The 27,617-nt window shown below is 34.3% G+C and overlaps 1 protein-coding gene and 1 long non-coding RNA gene across 2 annotated transcripts in view; both read left to right on the top strand.

Moving 5' to 3' along the window:
• LOC146733901 (uncharacterized) overlaps positions 1–27,617 on the top strand; it is a 90,246-nt gene that overhangs the window by 3,177 nt on the left and 59,452 nt on the right. The window lies entirely within an intron of this gene.
• LOC100378178 (somatostatin receptor type 2-like) lies at positions 10,899–12,288 on the top strand. Its single transcript, XM_002737509.3, has one exon. It carries the CDS (start codon positions 10,999–11,001, stop codon positions 12,037–12,039), a length of 1,041 nt encoding a protein of 346 aa, XP_002737555.1. The 5' UTR covers positions 10,899–10,998; the 3' UTR covers positions 12,040–12,288.

Genomic DNA, 27,617 nt, shown 5'->3' with positions numbered 1-27,617 from the left:
TGAATGATATGCAGAAGTATTGCCATTCTACCAACGTAGCTTTCAGATATGTTGAATACATTATATGATTTTGTTTAATTACTCTGACACTAAGGTGCAAATGCTTGGAAAGTTGTAGTTTGTTGCTGCCAATTGGAATATAATGTTACTGTCCGATTTATGGTCGCGGCATTGTCGAATATTGTTGTGTTTATTATTCTCAGTTTAGCGAAGAAATAACACGATATAATACTAATTACTCATATTAAATAAAATAAAATATTACATATTATAAACATTGGTGTGTTTATTATGTGTAAAAGGTATATTTGTGCAAGAATATCATTCTCTACTTTTACCTCATACATATTCATTACCTATGACATCACACATAATTTTATCTAATAAACGAAAAAGACGAGATATTACGAATTGAATGCCATTCTACGTTTCGATGTCGGCACAATATACAAATTTCTGTCAAACCGTTTTCTGAAATCACACTACCAAAATGTTGACTGTGTAAAATTGTTAGCAAATTGTTTCATTGATCATTTTTGCTTATAATTCAGTGAAAACTAAAATAGATAAAAGAGTTTAATAATCCTGGAATATAATATTCATAATACTTCTGATTGCTATTTTGTCAATTCCAGAGATTGCATATTGTTGAATATGACTTAATGCAATTATCTGCGAATCAAAACGGCTACTTCACACCATAATTTTTTTTGTTACAGTCGTGGTCTACACTTCGATATTTGAATTATTCCTATCGCATACCAAGAAAATAAAAGGGATTAACAGAAACGGATATGTGGAGGCAGAGGTCGGTATATCAAAGAAAAAATTATTTGGAGAAATCAACAAATATTTTTCCCGTCGATATATTTTGAAGAAAATATTGAATCACGTCATTTAGAAATATATAATGATGCATATGTTGATAACACGCACATATTCCACTCAACCTAGTGAACTTTCTTTAGCCTATATGTCCACAGCTGTGTGATGTGTAAATACTTCGCCGGGATGGTTAGCAAAATGTATTCATATAAAGAACACACAGTTAGAACGCTGTACTAAAATGCGTCAATCACAATTCATATTTTACGAATGGCGGTTTTAGTTTTACAATTAAATATGATTGTTCTTTAATTTAATTTAATTTAATTTAGAGTTTATTCATGGCAAAGTCGTCATTTAAGATGCTGTTTGCTAGTAAATAACATTGTATCTTTGGTATGTATTATCATGGATTGACTTTTTTCAATGTGTTGGTCGATTCACCACCTAGTGTTCCACTGTAATTAGACAAAACGGACAAATACCTGGGCAAGGCACACTCTTTAGTATTTCCTTGTTAACAGGGTGATTTTGTTGGCTAGAACGTCTTATTCTAATATTGACTCGCAATATTAATTAGACTACCCAGACACCCAAGACGCGCTTTTTTGATTAGAATGAAATCATGTCCTCCTTGATGGGGCGACAGTAATTTATCATATATAAGGTGTGTTCCTGTTCAGCGTGCTCTATAAACTCAGCCATCCCTTGTACTCATAATAGTAACTCATTACTAACTATCTAACTGACTGACATTCTATCACTGTCGAAAATGTTGCAGGTGATAGGAAAATTTGAGAATTTTGAATATTAGTATAAGTTATCCATGGTATAATATTTTTTCCACGAACATGTTCCAAAACGGCCGCTTTTTAGTTCAAGCATGATGGTGCAGATTTTCGCTGTTCGCGGTATTCTATATATCCATGTTTCCTGATATTCAAATATTCGAATTAATATAATTCCTAACAATTCTTTTATCGACATGTAATATGTACAACCACCAACACATTCAGGTGCCTGTATATTTCGAAATTGACAGTTCTGACGTAAAATTTCAATCTGCATTGACCAATAAGATTACTGGGTTTATTATTACACAGCTGTATTGTATTGCAATGAAGGTTTGATTTTCTGTAAGCAAGTCATATTTGTTTTTGGGAAACGGAATAATTCAGGTCTTAAATACAATTGATTTCTATATTCAACGCCATAGATGGTCAACATGACTTGTTGTAGATCAGACACGTCAACTTTAGTGAGTAAGGATTGTGAACTCTGACATGTCAGCTGTCAATCAAAGCCATTGTGTTCACACTGATGTTGACTAGAAACCACTCTCCGATTTATTATGTGGGACTGTCTATCATTTCCAGAAATGTCACGTAGACAAAATATATATTATACGTACACAATAAAAATGTTGTTAAGTTGGATGAGAAACTGTTAATTCAAATGCGTCCAGAAATTCACAGAAGCTGGATCTTTTAGGAAAGCATGTTAAATCTTTCAGTGTGCAATAAATTACATTGGTTATGTGGGCGGCAGACATTTGCAGCCCCATTCGAACCTAAATGCGTCTGCTCAAATGAAACCATTACATGTCACAGCAAATACATCATTTTGGGAATATTCATTTATGAGGAAAAACATGGCAATTCCAATGACGAACTCAGACGACACTATCACGTGATTTGTAAACTTGGGAAATGTATATTGCACATGCAACATTTCTAAAAGTTTTTACAGATTTTCAAGACATACGCCTGCATTGTATATTCCCTCACTCATTTCAAAACAAAGCTATTGCAATGTACTATTGGTATGGATTACCTCCGCTCGGTATTGGCTAATATAAATGTTTCAGTCCTTTGATCGAAGAGCCATTATTCTAAGAATTGTTCTTAAAGCTCCGAATGCAAAGGAAAAAGCAATTCTCATGTGTGGGTGATGTGGCTTGTACCAGCATATCTAATAATAACGAGAGATATGACTACTCAAATATTTGATTTACGAGGGCATTCCTCTATATTTCATTTATGTTATTTTTGATGTATTTGACTTTAAACCAACGGCTAGTAAACATGTACCTTCAGATGCACACTGTATCATCTGAGATTTTATGTAGCTTTCCTTAGTTCTGGCTCGGATATATCGACATACATGTACAAGGAATTGTATCGATCAATTTGTATTTAAATGTACATCACGTATTTTATTGAAAAGTGAACGTTAAAATACTCTCTGTTGACATGAATAAATTCCATTTACTATATTTTGCAATGGTGTTATTGACGACAAGCTTGTAAACGACTTGTCAATACGCCTATCAACGACTTGTCTAAAGGCTTGCCACAATGCTTACAATTGTATACATGTGCCGTATTCAGTGGTGCAGTCATTTTGTAAAAAATCAACTTATTGTACTCAGACGTGGCTTTGCAATCAAGTTACCTTCCGCGTATTTATTGTTTTCTGTCTGTTATTTTTTTTCTATTAAAAATGTCACATTTCAGTTTCGTAGTTAATATAGAAATCACGTTTCCAATTATAAGTACTATTTACTTTTTTGATTTACGATAAAAGTGAAGAAAATTACAATGCATGGAATAGATGTGACATTTTGTCACCATTAATGTTTATGGTGATTGCACAATACAAGGAATGATTGTGTCGTGTTTAATATGATGCCTGCATTTTGGAAAACAAATTCAAGTAAAATAGATTGCAGCATGTACGATAGACGCAAGACTGTACACTATTCTACAGTTGTTCGTTGAAATGGGAATAAATAAATAAATAAATAAATAAATGTAAGTCAGTTAGAAATAAATAAATGAGTGAAGACATCTGATTGGCGACTATTTATGTCAACAAAATTGTATTTTGTGATTTGATCCAAAATGGTCATCTGGTTTTATTTTCTTTTATCCTCGAATCCTTGAGTATTTCTCACTATTATTTTGCAAATATATCGTTTTTGTTTCAATTTGTTACACACATGAATATCTGCGATAGATTCAATATCTATGTCGGTTTCTCCCTTGATATCAGAATGTACTGCAATCGCAACCAGTTATGTATGTGGCCTGAAGTTTTATATGGATGAAAACTATTTTTCTATCCATTATTTATTGGGTTATTGGCCATGTCAGAACATTTGTCGAATAATTTCAGATAAATGCTGCTCAGTTTAGCGCGTTGGCCTTTTCTGATGTTCACAAAGGAATCAGGAAATTCGAGATTTGAAGTTACGAGACTGAGTTACTTGAGTAGTATATTGTTTCGGCTATTGATCAGGTGAGCGCTGCAGTTTTTTTGTTCCCTTTTTCATTCTGAAGAATTAGGTGTTATGTTGGAGAGTAGAATATCAAGATATAAAAAAATATAAAATTTGGAGAATGTCATTTAGCACAAAAAAATATGTAACAAATTGTATGATTTTACAAATGTCGCTATTCGGACACGATAGACAGACTTCCTTAGCAAATTCACATGCTCAATGTGCTAACTATGTAATGAATATGTAGTGTAAATACTCACTATGCAGCATGTATATTTCCTACACGCTTATGAGTAAAGTTTTACGAGGTAATTATTACTTGCATGCTGAATGTGGCATGTTACTATTAACAGCATCTGAAAGCTTATATATAGCAGACGAATACGGTAATAGAAATGCGGCATCAATGTGTTTCTACGGAATTAACCGACGGCTAATTTCGCTATTGTGATTTTTGACTATTCTAATTCTTGAAAACGCAATTTTTAAATTTTCAGTCACGAAAATGGCCAGTGAATTAGCAAAGATGCTCGTAACGATGTAGGCTAGACGATGCTTGTTCTTTATTTGCGTTCGTTTTCTAGCTTGGAGCAATTAACAACAGACATGCTACTGACAATCCGTGGAACGTAGCATAGCTGTAGCCCATGTTACAGTATAACTGTGTGAATATATGGGCTGCAGTGCTCTATAATGCACATTGTTTAATATTATGTGTAACGTGTAGAGATGCAGAGCATGTCGGCAGATAAATTTCAGTGATAAATAAATATGATAAACAGTATGAAATAATAAATCTCATATCGACACAATCAAATCTAGAGTGTAACAGATGGATGTCTCGAGTAAGCAATATTTGCATATGCACTGAATCTATTGATAATGTAATAACTTTGAAGATGAACCATGTAAACTGATATGCTTTTATGCGATAAATATGTTCATATTCAACACGCTTGGCAAAAAAACATATTCGGTACATTGCTACACCGCAAATGTTTTCCTGGTCGTGCCTATAGGCCATAGCCATGCACGGTACACGCTGTTTCGCTACCATACCCCTCGTCATGTTAACGCTTATGTCATTTTATTATTTCCTAACATGTCTATATTCTCTACATTTGCATAAATTTCTTCAGGCATCCTAGTTTTCTATGAGTTTACTTAGATGATAGTGATATTCAGTCCAGATGTGACGAATTATAGTTGATAGTCATCTTATATTACTGTTTACTCAATACGGTTTGTGTGTGTGTGTGTTTCGTATTTTGATCAAACATCACTCTCAAAAAACACTGCACTGACAATGTGATTGATAAAATACTAAACAATATATAGTATTAAAATCCTTCTCAGATAAAATTGTAATATATAAGTTGTTTTTGTATTCAAAACTTTATATCGTCCAAATTGGTACACTGATGTGCGAAGGTATCCGCGAATTTTGTTAGTCGGGGAAAAAGGTGGTAAAGGAATATTTTTAGACGATAAAACAAACAAAAAATACAGTCCTCCTCCTAAACGTGTTTTATAAATACCGGAGAACAATAACGCGTAACGAGAATATCGTGTATTTCAGTAGCGCTATTTCACGTCAAATGGTGTTCGTGTGGTAATTGTATAGATATTCTGAACAAGTGTGACGTCATCACCAGACTCGCTTATTAGTAGGCAGATACAGTTAAACACATTAGCATTAACTAGTCCAACATGATGTCACATAGAGCTGATTGATACGAGTGACGTCACTCGCTAGTATGTCCACCAAACGTAGGTGAATATATATGATAAAGCCCATGACTCCCACGAGTATCAACGAGCTCTACGAATAAATTATATCAGGTTTTATAAAAGAATATCTCCGAGTGTCAAAACGACAGAAAAATGCGCTATATATGGGTCATATGCAAATTTATGCTAATTTGGCGTGACGTCTAAGGCTCCGACTGTTTCGAGGTCCCTTCTTTCAGTCGTCATTATTATGAGTTATTGTCTTTGTTGATGCGAATAATTACTTTTACTTAGTTTTTCATACCACAAGTGACAAAACGATGTCATCGCAGATTTTTCAGACTGACTTTTAGCATGTGTATTTAGTGAATAAAAGTGACTGCTGTAAATGATATGCATATGGTCATGTGATACATCTATGTATCATGTTTGTAGTCGTTTGTCTCCGTGACTTACTCGTTTCAGCAAATTTGATATTGGTTAAAAAGATGACTGTAAACAGACAACTGCAGTTGACGCAGCATCTGGTATCTAAAAGATTACTAAACGTCGGTATGTCAAGTTGTCGGAAAGGACGTACTTCAATAAACATTGCTCTAACAAATGCTCCCAGGGTAAGGTAGTGAGGCAATTGCCGAATAAGCGTACCTTACATAGATGGCAGAGATGATGTAGCGAAAAACGCCGTTATCTACAATATCTAGGTTTAGTAGCTCATGATTTATCGTATTTATTTATTTATTCATTACAATTTAACATTATACGCCGCCATATAGTATTAATAGGTGCATTTGTTTACAAGGTATTGCAAGAAATAAACAACAGTTGGGACATTATTACACATTGTGTACTAAAGGGCTGGTCATTTCGAAACGTACACCTCCATGCTTTGTCCCGTGTTTTGTATGTAGGGGGTTTTACTATTGAGTTTTGCTACTGCCTGGATTGATACGAAATTCTGGCAGCATTCACGTGTAAGTACTGACGTCAACGTCAATATCGAGGAACTGTATAAATAAACGATTTTGAAACGTCGATTTTTAGGATCTTTATGTTAAATATTTTAAATACTTCTTAATGCAATAAATAATAACAATTTTAGTTGTTGAGTGACACTTTACTCGTAACAGCATATTTGTAATTCTAAAGATATTGAGAGATGCTATATTATAGATGTTTTTAATCTATTTATTAGTGATTCAATCATTTGTTTTGCATATTATCTATAATAATTGACGGCTTCATTAGCTGACGTATATTCGATTCGTTGACGTACTTAACATTTATAATTACAAACTGCAGTCATGTAATTAGCACCGTAAAATTGACATCATAGAAATAATGAAATAAGTATACGATATATGTAATTAATTAACTTTAGCCTTAAGATGAATCTTCGCCTACATGTATACGTGTTATTAAACAGATAATTATTTCGAGCGCAGAAACAACTATTAGGTCACAGACAGGCCGATGAAGATGAACTCACTCATACGTCAATATATTTTAGATTGTTCGTTATTACGTACGCGAACCCGCATTGTAGCTTAAACATCAAGCGTATACAACATTAATTTACCCCACCTGTTGTAGTGTCGATGCGAGAAACACCCCCCCCCATCATTCTAACATTAGATATACAAAGACATTCCCGATATATACTGATATATTCGTTTTACGATTCGGTTTAAACCAAGAGATAGTACATATGGACGACGCTGTTTTTTATAACTACCGCGTAATTGTGCCTTGGGTATAATAACCCTTGTGACACAAAACAAATTCACCGGTGATATGCATGTACAAAAAATTGTATCGATCAGTGTATAAATGTACATCATGTATTATATCGAAAAATGAAAGCACGAATAAATTCTATTCACAGTAGTTTGCTTTGATACATTTCATAGTACAACTCTATTATAATTTATACTCGGACATGGTCTTATACTCCCTCAAACTTCACAGTCTGTCGTTTTTTCCCTCTTTGATATTATGTATATAAAATTTCAATTATTATATTGCTCACGGTTACGATTTATACACATTATTTTGATTTATAACACCGACAAAAAAAATCATTTACAAATTTAATTACAATACATCGGAAATCGTGACACTTAACCATCATTTCCGTGTTATGATAAATATTCAACCAGTTTTATTATGACTACTTTCGAAGAACAAATCTATTTTTTTAATTGAAATAAATAATAGCATGTCCGGTATACGTATACGCAATTTGTTATCATTGTAATAGACATGATCTCGTTGAGATGAATACGTAATACATTTCAAGAGAAAAATATCGAATGTGGCATCTGTAAAATGTGTTCAACTGAAATCGGAGATAATGTAAAGGCAAATCACGTTCTTCCACCGACAGCCAGAAAATGCGTGTCATTATGTAAGTACTCAGTTGCCATGGTAGTGACTATGCAAACAAATTATAATTTTCAAACAAGATAGCAGCCACACACCTCGTCATATTTTTTTGCAAACAGAAAAGGTACTCGTTATAAAAAATAGTTTGTTTAGTGTTTAAGGAAGTGGGAGTCACATTTAAATGTCATGAACAAATGTGCTCTGTACATGTAGTACCAAAACAAACATACTGCATTGATTCAAATACGTTGAATAATTGTATATTTTCATGAGTATTTATCAAATTCATGTCGCGGGTTCGTATGTTCTTCAGTACCGCCCTCTATGTGCAACGCTGATTTTGCCCTAGTTTCGAATTCGTTGGTAAATCATTGTATTGCGAAAATTTCGTTTTATTTTATTAAACGTATTTTCAAAAAAAAATATTTTGAAAATATATATAATGCACAAAGTGTGATGTAGTAAGGTGTATTCACTATAACAACATGTTCTAAATGACAACATTTTTAAACAGCACTTTCTTTAAGAAATTATATCCCTAAAGTTTTTTGCCGCAAATCTTTTTACTATGTCTGGTTTCACATGAATAATTTCTAATAAGTTTTATTAGATCGAACATTATAATTTCAACTTCGTCTTGAAAACTCAAGTTAGTTTGACACGATTTAAGTTAGTTTGACACGATTTAAGTTAGTTTGACACGTAGTTCAAAGCAACATCCTCACATTAATGTGTTAACTGTGCGATAATATCTCACGCTATTTTACCATATATGTAGTTATTTGGTAGAAAACAAAGGGGGATAAGTAAAACCGGGACACGATCTTCCACCCTGACAGCGCTGCGAAGTCATGTACAATTTCACGGGTCATTAATATCACTAAAATTGTTACCGAACGGTGTTTTCAGTAAGCGGAATGGTCAGGAATACAAAATAGCAAAAATTGATATTCGTCAAATAATAAACATAAATAGATAGATATTTAGTAAACCTTTTATTTAAAGAGAAAGTACGGGAAAACAACATTGTGCTTGAATATAAATGTATATTTTCTTTATATTACATTTCATACTCGTCGATCCAGTTTGCTGTACCTGTTCTCGGTGCACGTACTCCGTGTCATTGTCGTAATGATTAGCAGATTACCGCGGTGTAACTGAATTCTCTGTCACCTCAGCTCTTTTAAAAAATACCAGTAACCTAGGGATGCTAGGTACATTTTGGTATCGTTTTCCTGAACATCAAACCAGAATATTTATAATTTACTGCGCTGTATCAGAAAGCTCTTGAGTCAAATTTATTTTAATCTGACTAACAATCTATATTACGGGTATCACGTGATTTTTATGTGAACACTGAAGATGTATAAGTGGAGTAATATAATGAGTGATAAAAAATTGATCCTCTAAAACATATTTGTTTTGATAGTTTCAAATATTTTATGTCAAAGCTATATAATACAAAGGACTGACAAGAGAGACGCAATCCTTGGAAGGGAAGATGCATGTAATTAGTTACAGTTCCAAAGTTGGAGCCAATCAAGTGAGCTGTTCTATGGACAAATCGCACATTGGGACATAATTAGACCATTATCTAATTAATATAATTGCTACCTGGTTGACAATTCTGTGACTAGTTGATTCGTAAACTCATTAAAATTGTGTACGTATTGCTCTGAGAAAACACACTCTCCAAATCCTCTGGTTAACCAGGAAGTATAAACGCACAGTATAGAGGGCGCACTATATCACACACGACATTATCTCGTCCGCAAACTCGATTTGTGAGTGTATTGGAGGTGGTTCTACAGAATGTATTCATACTTATTTATAACTGACTGACAACATATTACTGGTGAGGTTAATTGCGACCATGTGTTTCCACTGAGCACTGGAATACGACACGACCGTAAGTAAACTCATGTATTTTTTTCTTCTATCGAAGATAATGTTGTTTTATAGTAATCTATTTTTTTATGAATGCATAATGATGATGCATTTTACCTCCACACAGTCATAATAAAGATGTTCACACGCTTTTCGATGAAAACTGACGTGAACGAATTACATGAATAGTCATTTTACTGTCAAGTAACTCTCTGCTGATGACACTGGCGATCCGTCGTTGCTACTAACAACCAATGTGATTCCTGATACATACATAATTAACATCAATGTATTATGTAATAGATAGATGTGGCGGGTGAATGATGGTGAAGAAAAGGAAACAAAGCTGGGAAATGACGATGATGATCCTCCACATTGTTATCAACTATTCACAAAGCTATTCGACGAAATAATGGGACACGAATCATAATTAATTCATTACTGGTTAAGTGAACAGCGTCGGCGTATAGCAGTCCAATTGCAATGAGATGCGGTCAACTTTGCCGTCCTGAATTCTGCTAAACTCTCCGAATTTGGGAAAACGTCTTCAAGAAGAATTACGTGCTAACGTGCAGGAGTGTGATATGCGGATGATATGCACGTTTTCGTAAGCTGTAAACGTCGCTGTCAGACATTAAGGACCCGTCTCTACCATCTGTTAATATGTTTGTGTGTTCCTAATATATTACAAGACTATCATGAAATGTGCTTGATTTCCGTTCCTGAAACACATTCGCAGAATTGTTGAGTTTAGTGTCAGTGGATACTTAGGTAGGTGTATCTCTTTAACTGGTGGTGTGTCGTGAGAAACTACCTATAGGCCGTGTCATGGCTTGACAAGGAAGTATTCCTCGTGTTGCGCATTGGCATATTTCACCTGATCAATCATGGCCCAGGTGCACCCCGTGAACTATTCATTGAACGCCTCAGCTGATATAGAACAATTCAATATCTCGTCATTATCTACAACCGACTTTGACATGGAATCTTTTCGGGTGGTGATCACCACGTTGTTTATACTAGTCTGCGTGTGCGGTCTTCTTGGCAACGGTTTAGTCATCGTAATCCTACTCCGTTTCAGCGACATGCGAACTGTTCCGAATGTATTCATCTTAAACTTGGCGTCCAGTGATTTTCTTTTCATGCTAGGGATTCCGTTTCTTCTGCAGTACAACATGCAAGGGCAATGGATATTCGGAAACGGCATGTGTAAAATAGTACAGTGTATTGATTACATCAACATGTTTACTGGAATATTCACCTTAACAGTGATGAGTTGTGATCGATATTTAGCGCTTGTTTACCCGTTAAGATCAATGTCACTACGGACAGTTAAGCACGCTCGCATAACCTGTATCATATTGTGGATTATTTCTATTCCATTAACCTTACCGTTGTGGTTGTACTCCACCGTCTCACATATCACTGATGAGTTTAATCAACCTAAGACGGAGTGCGAGACAAATTGGCCAAACGACTACATTAACCATGTGTTTTTTATATTCGCATTTGTCGTCGGATTTGCCCTGCCTATTTTATTAATATCTCTTTGTCACGTGGGTATTTTACGCCACGTTGTATGCATGAAGAACAAAGCTGATCTGGGACGACACTTTCCACAGTTTTCTATGAAAATAACGATGATCATACTCCTTGCATTGCTCGCATTCGCCGTGTGTTGGTTGCCATACTGGGTACTCATACTACTCAGGGCGATTGGAAACCAGAAAGTTACCCTGGAGTACTATGTGGTTTTCAACATTTCCTTATGTCTGAGTTATTTCAATAGCTGTCTCAACCCTTTGATATACACCTGCGTTGGTAGAGATTTTCAGGAAAAGATGTCACGTTTTTTTCACTGTTCCAGAGGCGCCGATATTAACTCTAGGATGACGACCACAGGAGACATGCGAATTACCAAGTTGTAAACAAAACGTCATTTATAATCGATAGTATTCCTATTTCTCAAAAACAACATCTGTACTTGAAAAGGACTTTTTTTGCACCTATTTCGAACATTTTATCTTGTGAGCCCTTGAATCATAATTGTATTAAAGAGTGGTGATCGTATTTGCTGATGTTGACATTGTTTCGGGTGTGGATCACGTTTTTGTTATTGATTATGCGAAATTGAAATGTAAAATAAAATCGAATTTGTCGTTCTCAGTCGCCTTTAACACATTATGCATTCTTGGTATTCTAATCACTAATTAATAATAACGAACACATCAAGGTAGCGACACGGTAAACTAGTCATAGTTTAATTGTGATTATGACTTTACCCGTCTGCTAATAAGCAAGTAGCTGCATATGGCAATGTATATGTTTTCAGAAAGCTAAGATACAGAAGAATACGATCGTGGATTTTCCGTGTTAATATTTGCTCAGGGACTAAGTTACGGACATTCGCGTGAACCACCTAAAAAAGGGTTTTACGCGGGATTAAGTTGGCGGTTGTTCGTTTTTTCTATGAGTTCGATTTTTTCGCTGTTGCTAAGATAAGATAAGATAAGATAACGATCCTTGACACTGGGTCTCGGAATATTTACGCGTCTAATAGATCTGGGGTTACTGTCCTTCGAATTATATGGACTACATTTCATGAATGTATATGTGGTCTCAAGCCTGAATTCAAAATCAACGCCTTGCTGTAATGCCTATAAGACGTTATTTTTAGTCCAATTCGCGATGAATGGATGTTGTAATTTGTGTATCGTTAGAGTGAAAGAAAGTTACGTTAGTACTAATTAGTTTCCGTAAAAACGCCATAAAACGTTTCTTTATATTGGGCTTTGGATAAACATATAATTAATTAACAAATGTATACTATTTCGATCACAATTATACATGTTATACTATGCTTATACGATTGCTAGACTATCTCCGTTCACCGAAAGTGATGGTAACTTCAGCAAAATGACATATTGCACAACTAATTTATTTAAGCAATTTATTCCCTTTGATATGTTAAACAGCTCCAACAGTACAATTGGTTCTATGAACCCCTGGGCCGGCCATGTTACAACATTTACTGTACCGTTATCAGATATTTGATAACCATGTTAGCGCTAAATGTTTGCCTCCTGATAAACAAATTGAACGTAGCGTTGGCTATGCTGTTGTATAACACAGTCCCTAAATACTGGAGGAGTGGTGTAACGTGAATTATGTTCATGCGCACATTTATGTTTATGCACACAATTTTTTTGAAAATTATCATTCAACATAGGCGCTTTAAAACATACACGAAACATAGAAAAAAATCAATTCGAAATTTCTGTGTTCACCTTTCTTTGTCTTGATGCGGAATAATATGAGTGTCAACATACGCCATATTTTGGCAACATTTGGACCGTGCGAACAAGATTATTTGTTATGTAAATATTGCCAGTGAGGTCTCACACAACACTGTCTATAGCCTGTGGTGAATGAACAAACACTGACATGGCAGAAAAAAACGTTTCAGTCATTTAAAAAAAGACACTGAGAACAGTTTAAAGTACTATAGTGGGAATGTTTGGTTGCGCTTAGAATGCCATCGCGTAACAGTCTGATTACACAGGACATGTCAACAAATCAGTATGCAAATTAAACTTTCAGTCCGTCACTCAACCTAATATGTATGTCGAGGAATGTGTTTACCCATAGCTTGGTTGATAACAATAAACCAAAATTACGCACCGAAAGCATCGTGCACAGTAAATTTTGAACAACTTAGAAAGTACAAAATATAATGTTTATTATATATGTAATTTTTTTTTTCATTTTCCATCTCGCTACTTTAAGTAGATATCATTCTTGAATTTAGTCCGACTTTTTTCTTACATTCCTACCCTCATTAAAATAATTGTTCTGCCCTTAATGCCGGCGGTATGACTTAATCACTTCTACTCACGTCTTATGTTTGTTATGAATTAAATATGGTGACTGGTGATCTTCGTGTGATTCTATAAATCATAACGGTGTGTTGATCTGATTATACTAAACCCCTGAAGGTGGATACGTGAATTGACGCCTACATTTTACATGATAGTCTGTAATATTGCTTGTTCGTATACACGGATGATAGCTAATATAAAATGTGCAAATAAATATTTATCAGGGGGTATTCACTACGGCGACGTGTTTAGTCATGCAAATACTGTGCAAAATATTTGTGTAATACCTTCTTTTACCGTGCATGTATTAGCGCAATGTACGTTATGTGTGAAGCAGAGATGGGTTAATTTCAGTGGGAAATGAACATCCTGGTGGATTACCATAAATGGGAATATGTTTTATTATGATCTAATTCGAATTAGAGTTCCGAAAACGATTTTTCCTGGGTTCATTAACAAACGATTGCCATATTCAATATCTTACACGTGCGAATTAAGATAACGTGTTACGAAATATGTTACTGTTTCTTTATAAAATTGCAACATCGAACTTCACGTTCCTTTGATCTAACACCAACTAAATTCTTTACGTACTTATTGTGTTGTAGCGTCGCTACGACACCAGAAGTGTGATTGTAATTACGAAACGTGTTGCGATGGTATCAGTTCAACGGTGCTTGATAAAGAACTAGATTTTACCATACAAATCGTACAATTAAAGTAATTGCGTTGACATCCGATGCGTAACCACGCATCGCAATTGCTAGTGCTTTGTGACATTTAAAAATAATTACAAGATCCATTCTTCTGTATCAGAAAACAATTGTATGCATATTAATATATGCGGATGGAATGGTAGCCTTCTTGTTTATGAGAGCTTTCATTATTTAACTGATGTTGACTCCAACTATTCGTAATTTGACATTTGTTCATTCGAGTTTACTGTCCTATCACCTAGACATATCAACTAAAACAATCGCATCGTTTACTCGGTTTTATTCTCTGCTAGTCCATCTATGCCACGTGTATCACATGGTGCATTACTAACCAGAAACATACTAGGGGTTACCAACTGATTGTTCGTCCAAGGACTGTCGGTGACGAGTCATAATCCGCTAGGGAATAATAATACCTCAAAGCAACCACCAAAGGAATTCAAAGCAGCATATTTACTGTGGAATGTACTTTTTTTATAATTGGGTGATCTTGGGAAAAAACCGTGCCTTTATGGACTACAGTTGCCAAAATAATTAGATTTGTTAGTACGCCAATTTGTGTTACCTGTCAAAAAAAATAAAGCCACATATATTGTTTTCAAAAATGGTAACAAAGACCTGTGGCAAAATAGTAATTGAATTCAATCGGACAAATTTTATTTTTTTAAATGCAGAAAAATAACATAAACAGTTCTCGTCCCAATTTTGACGAAATAAATATTGTAAACAACTTGATATAATTTAGATTGTGGTGTGTAAATATATTTTATTTCTGTTTACTCATCATTTATATGATTTGCGATTCATATTGAATAAAATATTGAGGTTACAGTGTTACACTTTAATGCGATTTCCGCCAGATTAAATTAATGCAGATATTACTTTACATTACTGATATCAATATTGCCCCATCCTTTTGATCCAGGCTTATCGGGTGGTATAAGCCAATAAGATTGGCACATCGCCTTTGGTGCGGTTTTATATTCCTTATGTATCCGATGACTAGAAGATTAGCGTGTACAATGGTTATAGGTCAAGGGTGATTGTAATTAGCATATGTCTTATGTCATATGTATTGATCTTGAAGAAAACAAAACCGTTCTTTGACTTGTGTTTGACAATATTAGTCGCATCGCACCAGACTTTGGACAGAATTAATTCTCATCAAATCGTCCACGTGTATGAGCAAATCCGCCAAATTTGAATGAAATGCATGTGTCGGGTCAGGTTGTTAAAATGATGCTGTGAATTGTGTGCCATTTATTTCAAAGCAGTTGTTTATTTCTATCGTTAATGAAATGAACTACTGACAAACATAATATTAAAGCGGGGGTCGTCATCTGCACACGCGCGAGAATTGAGTCCCAATCGACGATAGCAACACACGCTAAAAACGTGATATGACGCATGCGCAGGTGACGACTCTCCCCGCTTTAAACGATTTGTTTTGTGACCACTATACAGATTGTTTTGGGAGTCATTTAACGTGTTCTCGCACCTCGGATAAAACGATTAATAAATTTATATTGAAATGTAATTATCTTTCAACATAGTGTCAATTATTCTACTCCTAAACTAAGGTGGGACACCAAGGGAAAACCAAAGTATTATAATAATATTAATTTACAACACGTTGAGGGGATGCGCCATGATTTTCATGATAATATTAGGCAGGGAAATGTAAGTAAAGCTGCAAATAATTTAGTTGATATTATATATGCTTGTAACACACATATGATGCACAAACCTAATTATGTTGGCAAGTCATATTTTAACTCCTGGTTTGACAAGGAATGTTGTACTACTAAAAGAGAAGTAAATCAAGCATTGAATCGTTTCAGAAATTGTAGAAGTCAGGCTACCTTAGACTATTATTTGCAGTCTAAATACTCATACAGGCAACTAGTTCGTGATAAGAAAAATAATTATTAAAGAAAAAAACGTGATGAATTTTTAAAAATGGCGATACAACCTAATTCAAAACAATTTTGGAAGAGTTTGACATCTAATAGGCCCAATGTGCCAGACAGTATATCAGAGGTTGAATGGTTTAACTATTTTAATGATTTATTTAACCCTCTAACCTTGATGGAGGACGAAAATCAAAAAGAGTTTTTCGCATCAATCAAAAACTACATGGATGATTTAGAAGATAATGCGGTGTTAAATAACGAATTAAATGTTTCTGAATTTGATAGGCCTATTTCTTTGGATGAAATTAGGGAAAATTTAAGAAAATTAAAGACAAATAAAGCCCCAGGACCAGATGGTATACCCACAGAATTTTGGAAAAATGCTCCCATAGAAATCCATGAAATGTTATTTGTTTTATACAACAAGGTATTTGACCAGGGAATCTTTCCTGATGAATGGGGTAGGGGATTAATATCGCCTGTATACAAGAAGGGAAATAAGGATGACCCCGGTAATTATAGGAGTATTATGTTATTAAACGTCATAAGTAAAATGTATACAAGTATATTAAGTAATAGGTTAAATACCTGGTTAAAACATTATAATGAAATTGTAGAAGAACAAAGTGGTTTCCAGAAACATAGAAGCACATTAGATAATGTTTTCATTTTACGTACTCTTGTGGAAAAATATGTCTTTCAGTTAAAAGGTCGTTTCTATTGTGCATTTGTGGACTATGAGAAGGCCTTCGATAGGGTACATCATTGCTCATTGTTTTACAAATTATCGAAGACCGGTCTCAAAGGCAAATTATTTAATTCCTTATATTCAATGTACCAGCATGTAAAGGCAGCAGTGAAAACTCCCTGGGGGGTAACTAACTACTTTAATATTAGTATGGGTTTGCAACAGGGCTCTGTGATTTCACCTCTTTTATTTTGTTTCTACATTAATGATCTTCATGGGGCTTTTCAACGAGGTCATGAAACTGTAGTTTACCTGTGTGCTTTGAAATTGTGTTACCTATTGTATGCAGATGACCTGGCTCTGTTTAGTAGTACACCTATTCGTTTACAACGATTATTGAATAATTTGGCAGACTATTGTTCAAAGTGGAGACTTACAGTGAACCTTAAGAAAACTAAAATTATTGTTTTTCGGAAAGGGGGTCGTTTAAAAAACAGTGAAAAATGGTTTTGGAAGGGTAAAAGCATTGAAACTGTTTCAAAATATAATTATTTGGGGGTTATACTTTCCAGTTCTGGAAAGTGGTACCAGGCACAAAAATATGTTTCTCAACAGGCCAGTAAAGCACTTTTTTGTTTGGAAAAAAAGATACAGAATCTGGGTGGTGTGCCGCCTGATGTTGCTTTTCGTATATTTGATCGTAAAATCCTCCCAATTTTCCTCTACGGTAGTGTTATTTGGGGCACACATTCTGATATTAATGATGTGGAGAGAGTACACAATCAATTTTGCAAATTTTTACTAAGTGTTAGTTTGGTTGCCACTAATTCCGCTGTTAGGGGAGAGTTGGGTCGGCATTATCTTAGAGTGTATGTAAATGTTGAAATTATTCGTTTTTGGTTAAAACTAATACGTGATGTTTCTCCACATATTTTAAAAGAATCGTATAAATTTCAACTTAATATGGCAGGAGCAGGTACTATCTGCTGGGCTTTGACAGTTAAAAATCTTCTCTATAAATATGGTTTTGGACATATTTGGATTGACCAATATGTAAGTAACTCTATTGCATTCCTGGAACTATTTAAACAGAGGTGCTTTGATATTTCCAGACAAGATTGGAGCTCTGAAATTAATAGAAGTCTCAAACTAGTAACTTATTGTAAGGTGAAACATGAATTAACATGTGAGAAATATCTTACAAATATTGGTCAGTCTTATGCAATATACAGAAATGCTTTATGTAGATTAAGGATCTCGTCCCATGTACTACAAATTGAAAAGGGTAGGGCCAGTGGTACTCCACGTAACCAGAGGTTATGTCCTTTTGGCTGTAATGTAATTGAGGACGAATACCACTTTACATTAGTTTGTCCCAAATATAGCTCCCTAAGGTTGATGTTTATTGCACAGTATTACTACTCCCCACCTACAGAGATAAAGTTTATTTCATTATTTCAGAATCAAACCCCATATATACAATTAAACCTTGGTAAATTTATATTTTATAGTTTTCAAGTACGTCAGCTTATGCTTGAAGAGAACACTTAATTATGCAAATGTTATGTATTATGATTTTATATTTGTTTTTCTTTACTTGTTTCTGCGACCATTCCAATCTAATTTATTATGTATTTATTTGTATCTGTACATAAGGCCAATGGCCACAGTACGAAATAAAGATATATATATATGTTATCTTCATCCAGAATGTACCTTGACATGTGACCTGTACACATCATGTATAAGTCCTATACATGTTCACTCTCATGCTTCTGAAATGTTATTCAAACATTGAAAAATAAACAAATACTGACGACCATTGCTTCAATAAGCAACTTCTAAACAACATATTTACGGCATCGACCTAAGGCGATTGCGCACAATAGACCATACTCGCACTCAAACCTCGGAAGTCAGTAAGTGGTACATTAACAGTGTAGTGACGAGTCTTGTCCGCAATTGTTGTTCGGTGACACAAGTATAACATCGATTACAGGGTACTGCTCCCCATCTTGATGTATGACACAGTCTCAACAACCGGATATGTGAATATTACTTTGATAGCTGCGATGATACAACATTGGACACACCGTTGAATTGTTTCCGGGCAGTGTCAAGGAACAGAACGAGTGAATTTCCTCTCTGATTGATACCTGTCTATCTCCTGATAATATCCATTTAATTTATATGTCAAATATTTCAAATATTGCCGGAAGTTTCAGAATATAACGAGAGGGAAGTAGTAATTATCACAGTATTGCGTATGCTGATCGTACTTTATTATCTACTTATTGTAAAGTGCTTAGAGATATCTCATCCTAATTGTCAGTTGACGTGGAGTTGGCGTGAAATTTTCAGAATGAGTAAAAGTTTTATCATTCTAAGTAGAACATTGCTTCGTATGCCTAATTTCACTGCTAAAACCCAACAGAAAATACTAACAATTACAGAATACGCTATGTCCATATTATGTAGAATGGTTGGTTGATACGTGTGTTTTGTGAATTATTCTCAATATTACCTCACTTTCACAATGATGCATGGAGCAATACCCAAAGTGACGTCAACACGCACGCGGAAACGCTTAATTCATTGTTCACATAAAGGAACGGATTTTTCCATTGCACGGGACGGTAGCCGACTACATTCCGTAATTTGTTTGTTTGTTTGTTTGTTGATTTGTATTCAACAAAAAACGTCAACGAAATAATCTGATTACCTATCTATTACAACTTAGTTTCGACATCACATCCGCGTGTTAGTAAATCAAGGTCAACCACACAAAGAAAAAGGATATTTTATCATTTCCAGTCATAATTTGTTCAGCATAACCCGCGTCAATCTGTTATGCTATTTACTCTCATATTACCGTGTAACGAAATTAGACAGTTTTTATCACTCCCATGGCAGTCATCTATTATAATTATAATTATGACTTAATATCTATTGGATTATGCAAAACGAGTCATTAGTGTTTGTTATTGTTTATTTTAAATATACCATGCAATATTTAACCGGAGAATTAAATGTCATTAGCATATACGATAAAAGGTCCCATCTTATAATGAAAACTTAATGTTGTCTGAGCTGTTTATTCGTTATTCTGCGCTGCCCATTATTAAAACAGCGTTACCAGAATAGCCGCCATTCATTAAAATACAAACAGTACAAACATTGTAATCACGCTATACTTGAAATGTTTAATAAGTTCCTGTCGAAGTTTTTTTCAGTCATCAGGTATATTCAAAAAGGAATTGCGTCCGGACCTCCAGTGTTGCATGAAAGTTTCATTCCTTGGTTAAACAGATTGCAAGTATACACTATCAGGGATCCTTCAACAACTACTATCGATATAACCGTAAATGTGAAACCATATCCGATGACGAGATATTATACACCCATTTGATACCTCGATGGTTTACTGATGTTTTGACTCGTCTAGATGTCCCAATCACGGTTAAATCACGTGTAATTTCATCCCTCAATACGTTATTTTCTGTTCACTATGACTATGTCATCGCTATATCATAGTCAGACATTAACGCTTAGTTATTGCAGGTGGGAAACTATTGCCATGATCCGGTTGTCTGCCTGCAATCACATTTTAGCAGTGACATTTTGTAAATTTAATAATATCGGTGTTTTGAATTCTGTGAAGCACACACTAGGAGTTACCTTGTCTGTATGTATGTATGTATGTCAGTATGTATGTCTGTTCCACGGATATTTCAAAACCGCTGGAGAGATTTCTATGAAACTTGGAACATAGGTACTTTAAAACAACCTGATTAGTTTTAGGTCAGTCAGTCAATCAGTATCTACCCAATTTGCATAAAAGTCAATTTTTCGGCTTTTTCAGTGATAAATGTTGGTACATAGTTGTTCCGGGACAATGCACACACCTGATCGGTTTTTGGGTGAAATCCGAGTATATCAATTAACTAATTTTCTGAATAAATTGTAAATCTCAATTACTAATGATCATATTTAAATAAAACTTGTTACATAGATGGTATAGAACAATGAATAGACCTGATCAGTGAATATTAATTACTTAATTTGCATAATAATTCATATTATTCCACCTGTGCCTGTGGACAATGCTGAAGATCAGATTAGTTTTGGATTGAAATACTAATTGCTATATTTGCATAATATACATAATCATCACAGATCATTGAAATTTGGTTCATAAATGCTCTGAAATAAATTACACTGCAACACATTGATCACATTTATTTTCACATTTATTTTCACATTTATTTTCACATTTATTTTCTGTAAGGATTTTTTGTAAGCTTTCTTTTATAACACACATTATATAGGTATTGGATAAAACACACGATCGTAAAATACAAAGAACTGAGGGTGGTATGATTCATTAAAGCAGAATCGTACGTATGTGTTTTGAAATGTCAACTATTAAAACAGCAACATATAATGAAAAAACTGACAAAAAGCGTTAAAAATAAAACGCCATTAATCATTTCCACAGCAGCATTTCATTTTCATGAATAAATTTTCTTACTGGTCAGGACGGCGTAATCATGCAATTGAACTGCTGGTATGATGTAAATTGACAATATATCACAGTTTTCTGTGTTTAGAAGTAGGCCCAAAAGTGATTAATACACAAAAGGGTTTAATCTTTCTATCAACAGGAAACTTTAAAAATAATAGACACGCCACAGACACAGACACGCTCGTATGCGTTCGTTTGGTACTTGAGAGGAGCATGTATTCTACTTAACAAAGATTTGCGTTGCATTCCACCTGTAACATCTGGATAAAGCTAAATACAAACTTTAAGTGTAAATATTATCATATCACTAGTAATAGCCTGATCCCATTGTTAAGAGTGTGCATTCGATTTGCATTGAATACGCAATAAAACCATCATCATTAACTAATAACCAGCTGCACGCACAGTGACATGTGTACATGGATGCGTAATGAGGGTATGTATATATGTTGTTTTGGTTACGAACATTATGTGAATTTTTGATTTGTGAATCCAGTGAATTCTTTTTTTTTTCATTTGTTACAGAGATTGACTTGCTATCAAAAAAAAACTATTTATCATAACATTTCTTTTATTGTGGCCATCTCTAGTGAGATGTGTTTATAACAAGAATATAAAACGTGATCTGATTTTTTGAGATTTCAATTAATAATATCGCATGGTTGTACTTCAATTTTTGACATTTGAATTCTCTGTCACAATATGCAGTGACATTTTGAATCAAATAAAGACGATCAATATTATTCAAAAATGAGAATAAATATGTGGGTTTAATTTTGTGAATAGTAATAACTTTTACGTAAATATGTCTTGAAAGTGTAATAATAATCATATTCTTACCAGCAACAGTAAATTGGTGTTGCTAAAACTACAGAAATCATTTCCATCTTCATTAATGATATCACTTATAAACGAAGTATTTTGGTTGATTGCAGAACAAATAACAATTGTATTATCGTGTGGTGTGGCATTTTACATTAAAGCTGACAATTTTAATGTCAGAGTTTCCAGACTTGTCATATTTTTACATCGTATTCTTCAATGTGCCCCGAAAACAATCGTTCAGAATTCTCATAAAATACATAAACACTGTCAAATATATTGTATTGATTTGCATTAACAATATAATCAACGCATATATAAACAAATACAATTATTTTTTTTTCCAATTTTACATTATGCTACAAATGTATCAAGTTGCCATTTTAGATGTGACAACACGGAGATGACAGTACCAACATATTTGATAAGAACATTACACCATTGCAGTATAAAAACCGGATATTGAAAATGTAATATTATAGTTTTAAAATTAAATTGGATATCATTACAGTTTATGTTATATTGAAGAGATATTATACAGTAATACGGTGATGTTAAATAATAATATAGAAACCTGGAAGACATTGGGGTTTATCGAGTTCTTTAAAATTACTAAGCACGTAAACGCTAGTTACAATATATTGCGTAGATCTTCGTGTGTTTTGAATATATAGGTAATAAAGTTGAATAGTAGTTCTAATATTAACCTAAGATTATAGCTGATTATTATTGATTGATTTTTTTCTATTGTTTTGTGTTTTTTGTAACTGAGCCGAATCCGTGATCAATAAGGTTTCAATCTCGTGCGAATACAAACGAGATTACAATTGGATCGATGGCGCACAGAACAATACTTTTACCCGCATAAATATAATATAGTTAACAAACGTAACATAACTTTTTTGTAATACATATTACAATAATGCATGTCCTTACCATTATACAAGCGATAATCAACACGCCATCCCGAAATAACGCTTTTATATTCTATAGATTCGGAAATTACGTGAATGGGAAGAAAGAATATAAACACATTATAAAATCCATCAATATTGAACGACATGTCTACTTTGTATTCTACGTCATAAGCTACACAATCGTTCAATCGTATTTGTGGATTTTTGTAGATAATTGTGTGTGGTTACGGTGGTGTGACACGTTTGCTACAATGGTATTCACTTGTTTTTCTGTGATAACTTCTTTATTGTTCATGTGCTGTGTGCGTGCAATTTGATGATGATGCAACCTGGCAATGCTGTATGAGGAGCTATTTTTTTCCATCTAGTTTGTAGCGTAGTTCGACACAAATGCAGACGAAATGACGATTTGATTTGCATAAATTGATGTGTGTATTGTGATTTTATTTCGTTCCACGTAACTGGCTCTCTTACAATCAACTTGGCCTACAAGAATATGAGAGTTGAAAATACTCTATGTTCCTGCGTGTCCACTGCTATATTAAATTCTCCCCCACACACCAGGTCCACTTTAAGGTAGAGATGCAGTTTACCTGACAGGTATTTTAATTAGTTAATTAGGAAACCAAAATGACCTCCCTTGTCCACAAAACTTTATATTTTCGGAAAGCTTATTGTATGAATTTTAAAATTTTGTAAGTATTTGTTTATGGACACTGTAGTTTGAAATATGCACAAAAATGTGCTTTTTTGGTCAAAAGTCATTTAAAAAATTAGATTCTAAGCCATGCTTCTGTTTCCTATCAAAATTGGTTTTCGGGTACATATTTTTACTATGAAGAAAGCGCCGTCTTGAAAACTGTCTACCAGTTGTCAATTTTGTAAGGCAGCAGCTCAAATTTCATTACTTCAAGTTTATGCATAAATTAACACCCAGGCTAGTTGTCTGAACGATTGCTGTAACACTATTCAACTAAAAACAATGCCCCAACGACGTTTTGAAGATAAACACATTGTCAATCATTTGTGAAAATTTCAAAGCAAAAGGTCAAAGCCTCTAGGAGCTATTTTTTTTTTAAGTTCTGGGATGTGCACTAAAAAGAAGCTGAGATAATTGCTAATTTGCATAACAATTCACTCAGTAAGAAGTTTGCTAATGCTCATAATTAAAATGGCTGTAACAGTTTCAAATTTAAATGTATTACCGTTTTGTTAAACGTTAAATAAAGTGCATAATATGGAGATCCCGTCATTTCTTTTTTCATCATGTTTCTTTTTTATTATTTATGTACAGCCTTGCTAAATCTTGCTAAGCTTCAAAAGAGAGAATGTTCGCACCTGTTATCTATATTTTAAAATCGTCTTTTGAGTATGTTTCTCTATTCAAAATTCTACAACAGTCTATAGCCAAGACTGTTTGAATAATAAAAGGCAAAAAAAAATATTCACTCCCAAGTGCCCACGAACCTGCAATTCTACCTTATGTGGATACATTTAATATAATATTAGTTTCGTGCTCCAGGGGAAAAATTATAAGGGAAGCAGTAGAAAATAGTTATTGATCATGAATAATCAAATAATTGACGTTTTCAGCCGGAAATGTTATTGACATTGTGCGACCTGTTACTCGTGTGGCATTCCCCAATAGAGGAATCGAGCAGAATGCGCGTCATTGCTTATTCAGAAAAGTTGTCAACAGTGTACATCAGCCAATCTCACGGAGCAGAAAAGTTAAACTAATAGTAAGTCTGTTAAAGTCCCAATGAATGGCATTTTTGCAAATAATGAGTTTGAACCACCTGAAATAAAAATGTATTACAATATTATAACCATAGATCACGTAAGTAGTTTTCTGCATTTAAAAAACAAACAAACATACCCTTAGAAATTAATGTGTGTATGAGCACCCTGATTTATGTGACATCGATGCTGAAAACGGGCGAAGCACTATTTATCCTGAATCGTGAGGCTTGATTCATTATTTTATGTGTTTATGATATTTATAGATTCACAATTCAAACAAGTGGCACTTACACTAAACCTGTACCGGGTTGTCAACATATTTACTTTCTCATGTTATGACCGATCAGGAACAATGGAATAAAATAATGTTAGTAGTGACGTCAGTCAATACCCAAATATGAACAGTGATATACGTTATTTGTGGAAAGAAGAACAGACAGCTCTTATATATACACTCGCATTCATTACTATGGATTCACGAATGAAGAGTAAATCTTCGTGTTTAAATATGCATGCGTAATACAATTACCCAAGCAGTATAACATTTACACAGCTAGCGCGTGCTTGACAAGTGTCACGAGTTCAAACCATATTTTCTAGACAGTGTCTTTTATATGACCTAGCTAATGGTTATTATTCATAAACTGTGTGTTTGTGTGAGGATTAAATTGAATACGAGGTAATTGGAATCCAGTTTCAGGTAAAATATTCATAACTTTCCCACGGCTAGACCATTTCTTAATGCTCCGCTAGATGTGTTTGAATTGTTAGCCCAAGTCCCACATGGTTTGGAAGATCTGGTCCCTTCCACGTCTTTTTTGGCGAGGTTTTTCAACGCCTGCGGAATATTTTATTTTTGTTCATTTTCCCTACTGTTTGGACAGTGCTCCCCTGTATTCATTCCAGAAATTTGTCCCGCTCTCCATAATTAATTCACGCCTCCACCAACATCGCATAATGTTCCTCTTTTCTCTCAGGAATTGCACACGATTTTCCCGACCCTTAGAAATGCAACGTATACTGCACCCACTGCCTATCACAAAGCATACGTACACGTATGTACATCTGTGTACATACTAGGATATAAACATCTAGACCGGTCACACAATCATCGCAAAAACAGTAAGTCTGTTCGATGCATCTTGGACAATATATAAAAATATTCATATTTGTTATAGTGACAGTGAGTTTTAATATTTCATTTACAAAGAGGAAACTACATTGTGTGATTATGTATACGCGTCAATCGCAATCACGTTAATCTACATTTCCGAACTTTCTGCATTTGGTTAGACAAAGATGGTTCCGGTTGGGTTGGGTTGACTGGAATTAGGGTAGGTTGATTTTATTAGATCGCGTTTGCGTTGTGTTCGACTCAGACTGGCTTGGTTACTTGGAGTGAGGCTGGGTTGGATTTGCATAGGATTGACCTGGGTTGGTTTGAAGAGTTTGAGGAAAATTACACAGTCTCATACGTGCTAAACACATTCAAATGTTTCAGTAATGCCTGCTCATAATAAATTATCTCAAATTATCAAAACATACATAATCAATGCATTGTCTATCCAAATATCGTGTCTGACAATATTCAATATAGTAAACACTCGAAACGTTCACGGAATGCATGATGTGGTATTGACATCTTGGTTACACAATCAAAAATAAGTCGACTTAGAGCTATGTGATATCACGCAGTGCGTACAATCCACGTATATGCTCAGACAAGATGGCATTAAATTACTAATACGTTTGGAAACATTTATTGACGGAAATCGTCGACAATGTAAGGATGAGTCATACCACTTAAAGGCAGACATTTAGCAGGTCGAAGATTCATACAATTAAAGTTGTTACTATTCAATTTGTGCCGTCTATTTGTGATAATGAGCAACACAAACTGTAACTAATAGTAGGTATTATGTCTTTTCCCAGAGGTGGGTGCTAACCCTGCTGAACCTTCTCCCTTGATTTGTCAGTCTGACGTGCATTCCCACAAGGACTCTTGGTGATAAACTTAGATATTTATAAAGCCACTGTCTCGCAATTCTCGGTAAAAACAGCGATGTTGAAAATAGGGAAACAATGGTATAATAAAAACTTGCTTTTACATTTAAACATTGTTTCATTTGCCCCCATCGTCACGTTTTCAAATAATATGGTAATGAATAAGATTGAACACGAAAACAGAATATAATAAAACATTATTAAAAAAAGTCTTGTGGTTTTCTTTTTCTCAACGAAACCTCAATGGAACAAATATGCATTTGTTTTTTTAATTTTTTCTTTTACTTCAACTGAATTGTA

Source organism: Saccoglossus kowalevskii, chromosome 15, assembly GCF_978046115.1.
Source record: "Saccoglossus kowalevskii chromosome 15, keSacKowa6.1, whole genome shotgun sequence".
Taxonomy (NCBI): domain Eukaryota; kingdom Metazoa; phylum Hemichordata; class Enteropneusta; family Harrimaniidae; genus Saccoglossus; species Saccoglossus kowalevskii.
Note: the sequence above shows the minus strand (reverse complement) of the source record. Positions and strands in the feature narration are given on the sequence as shown.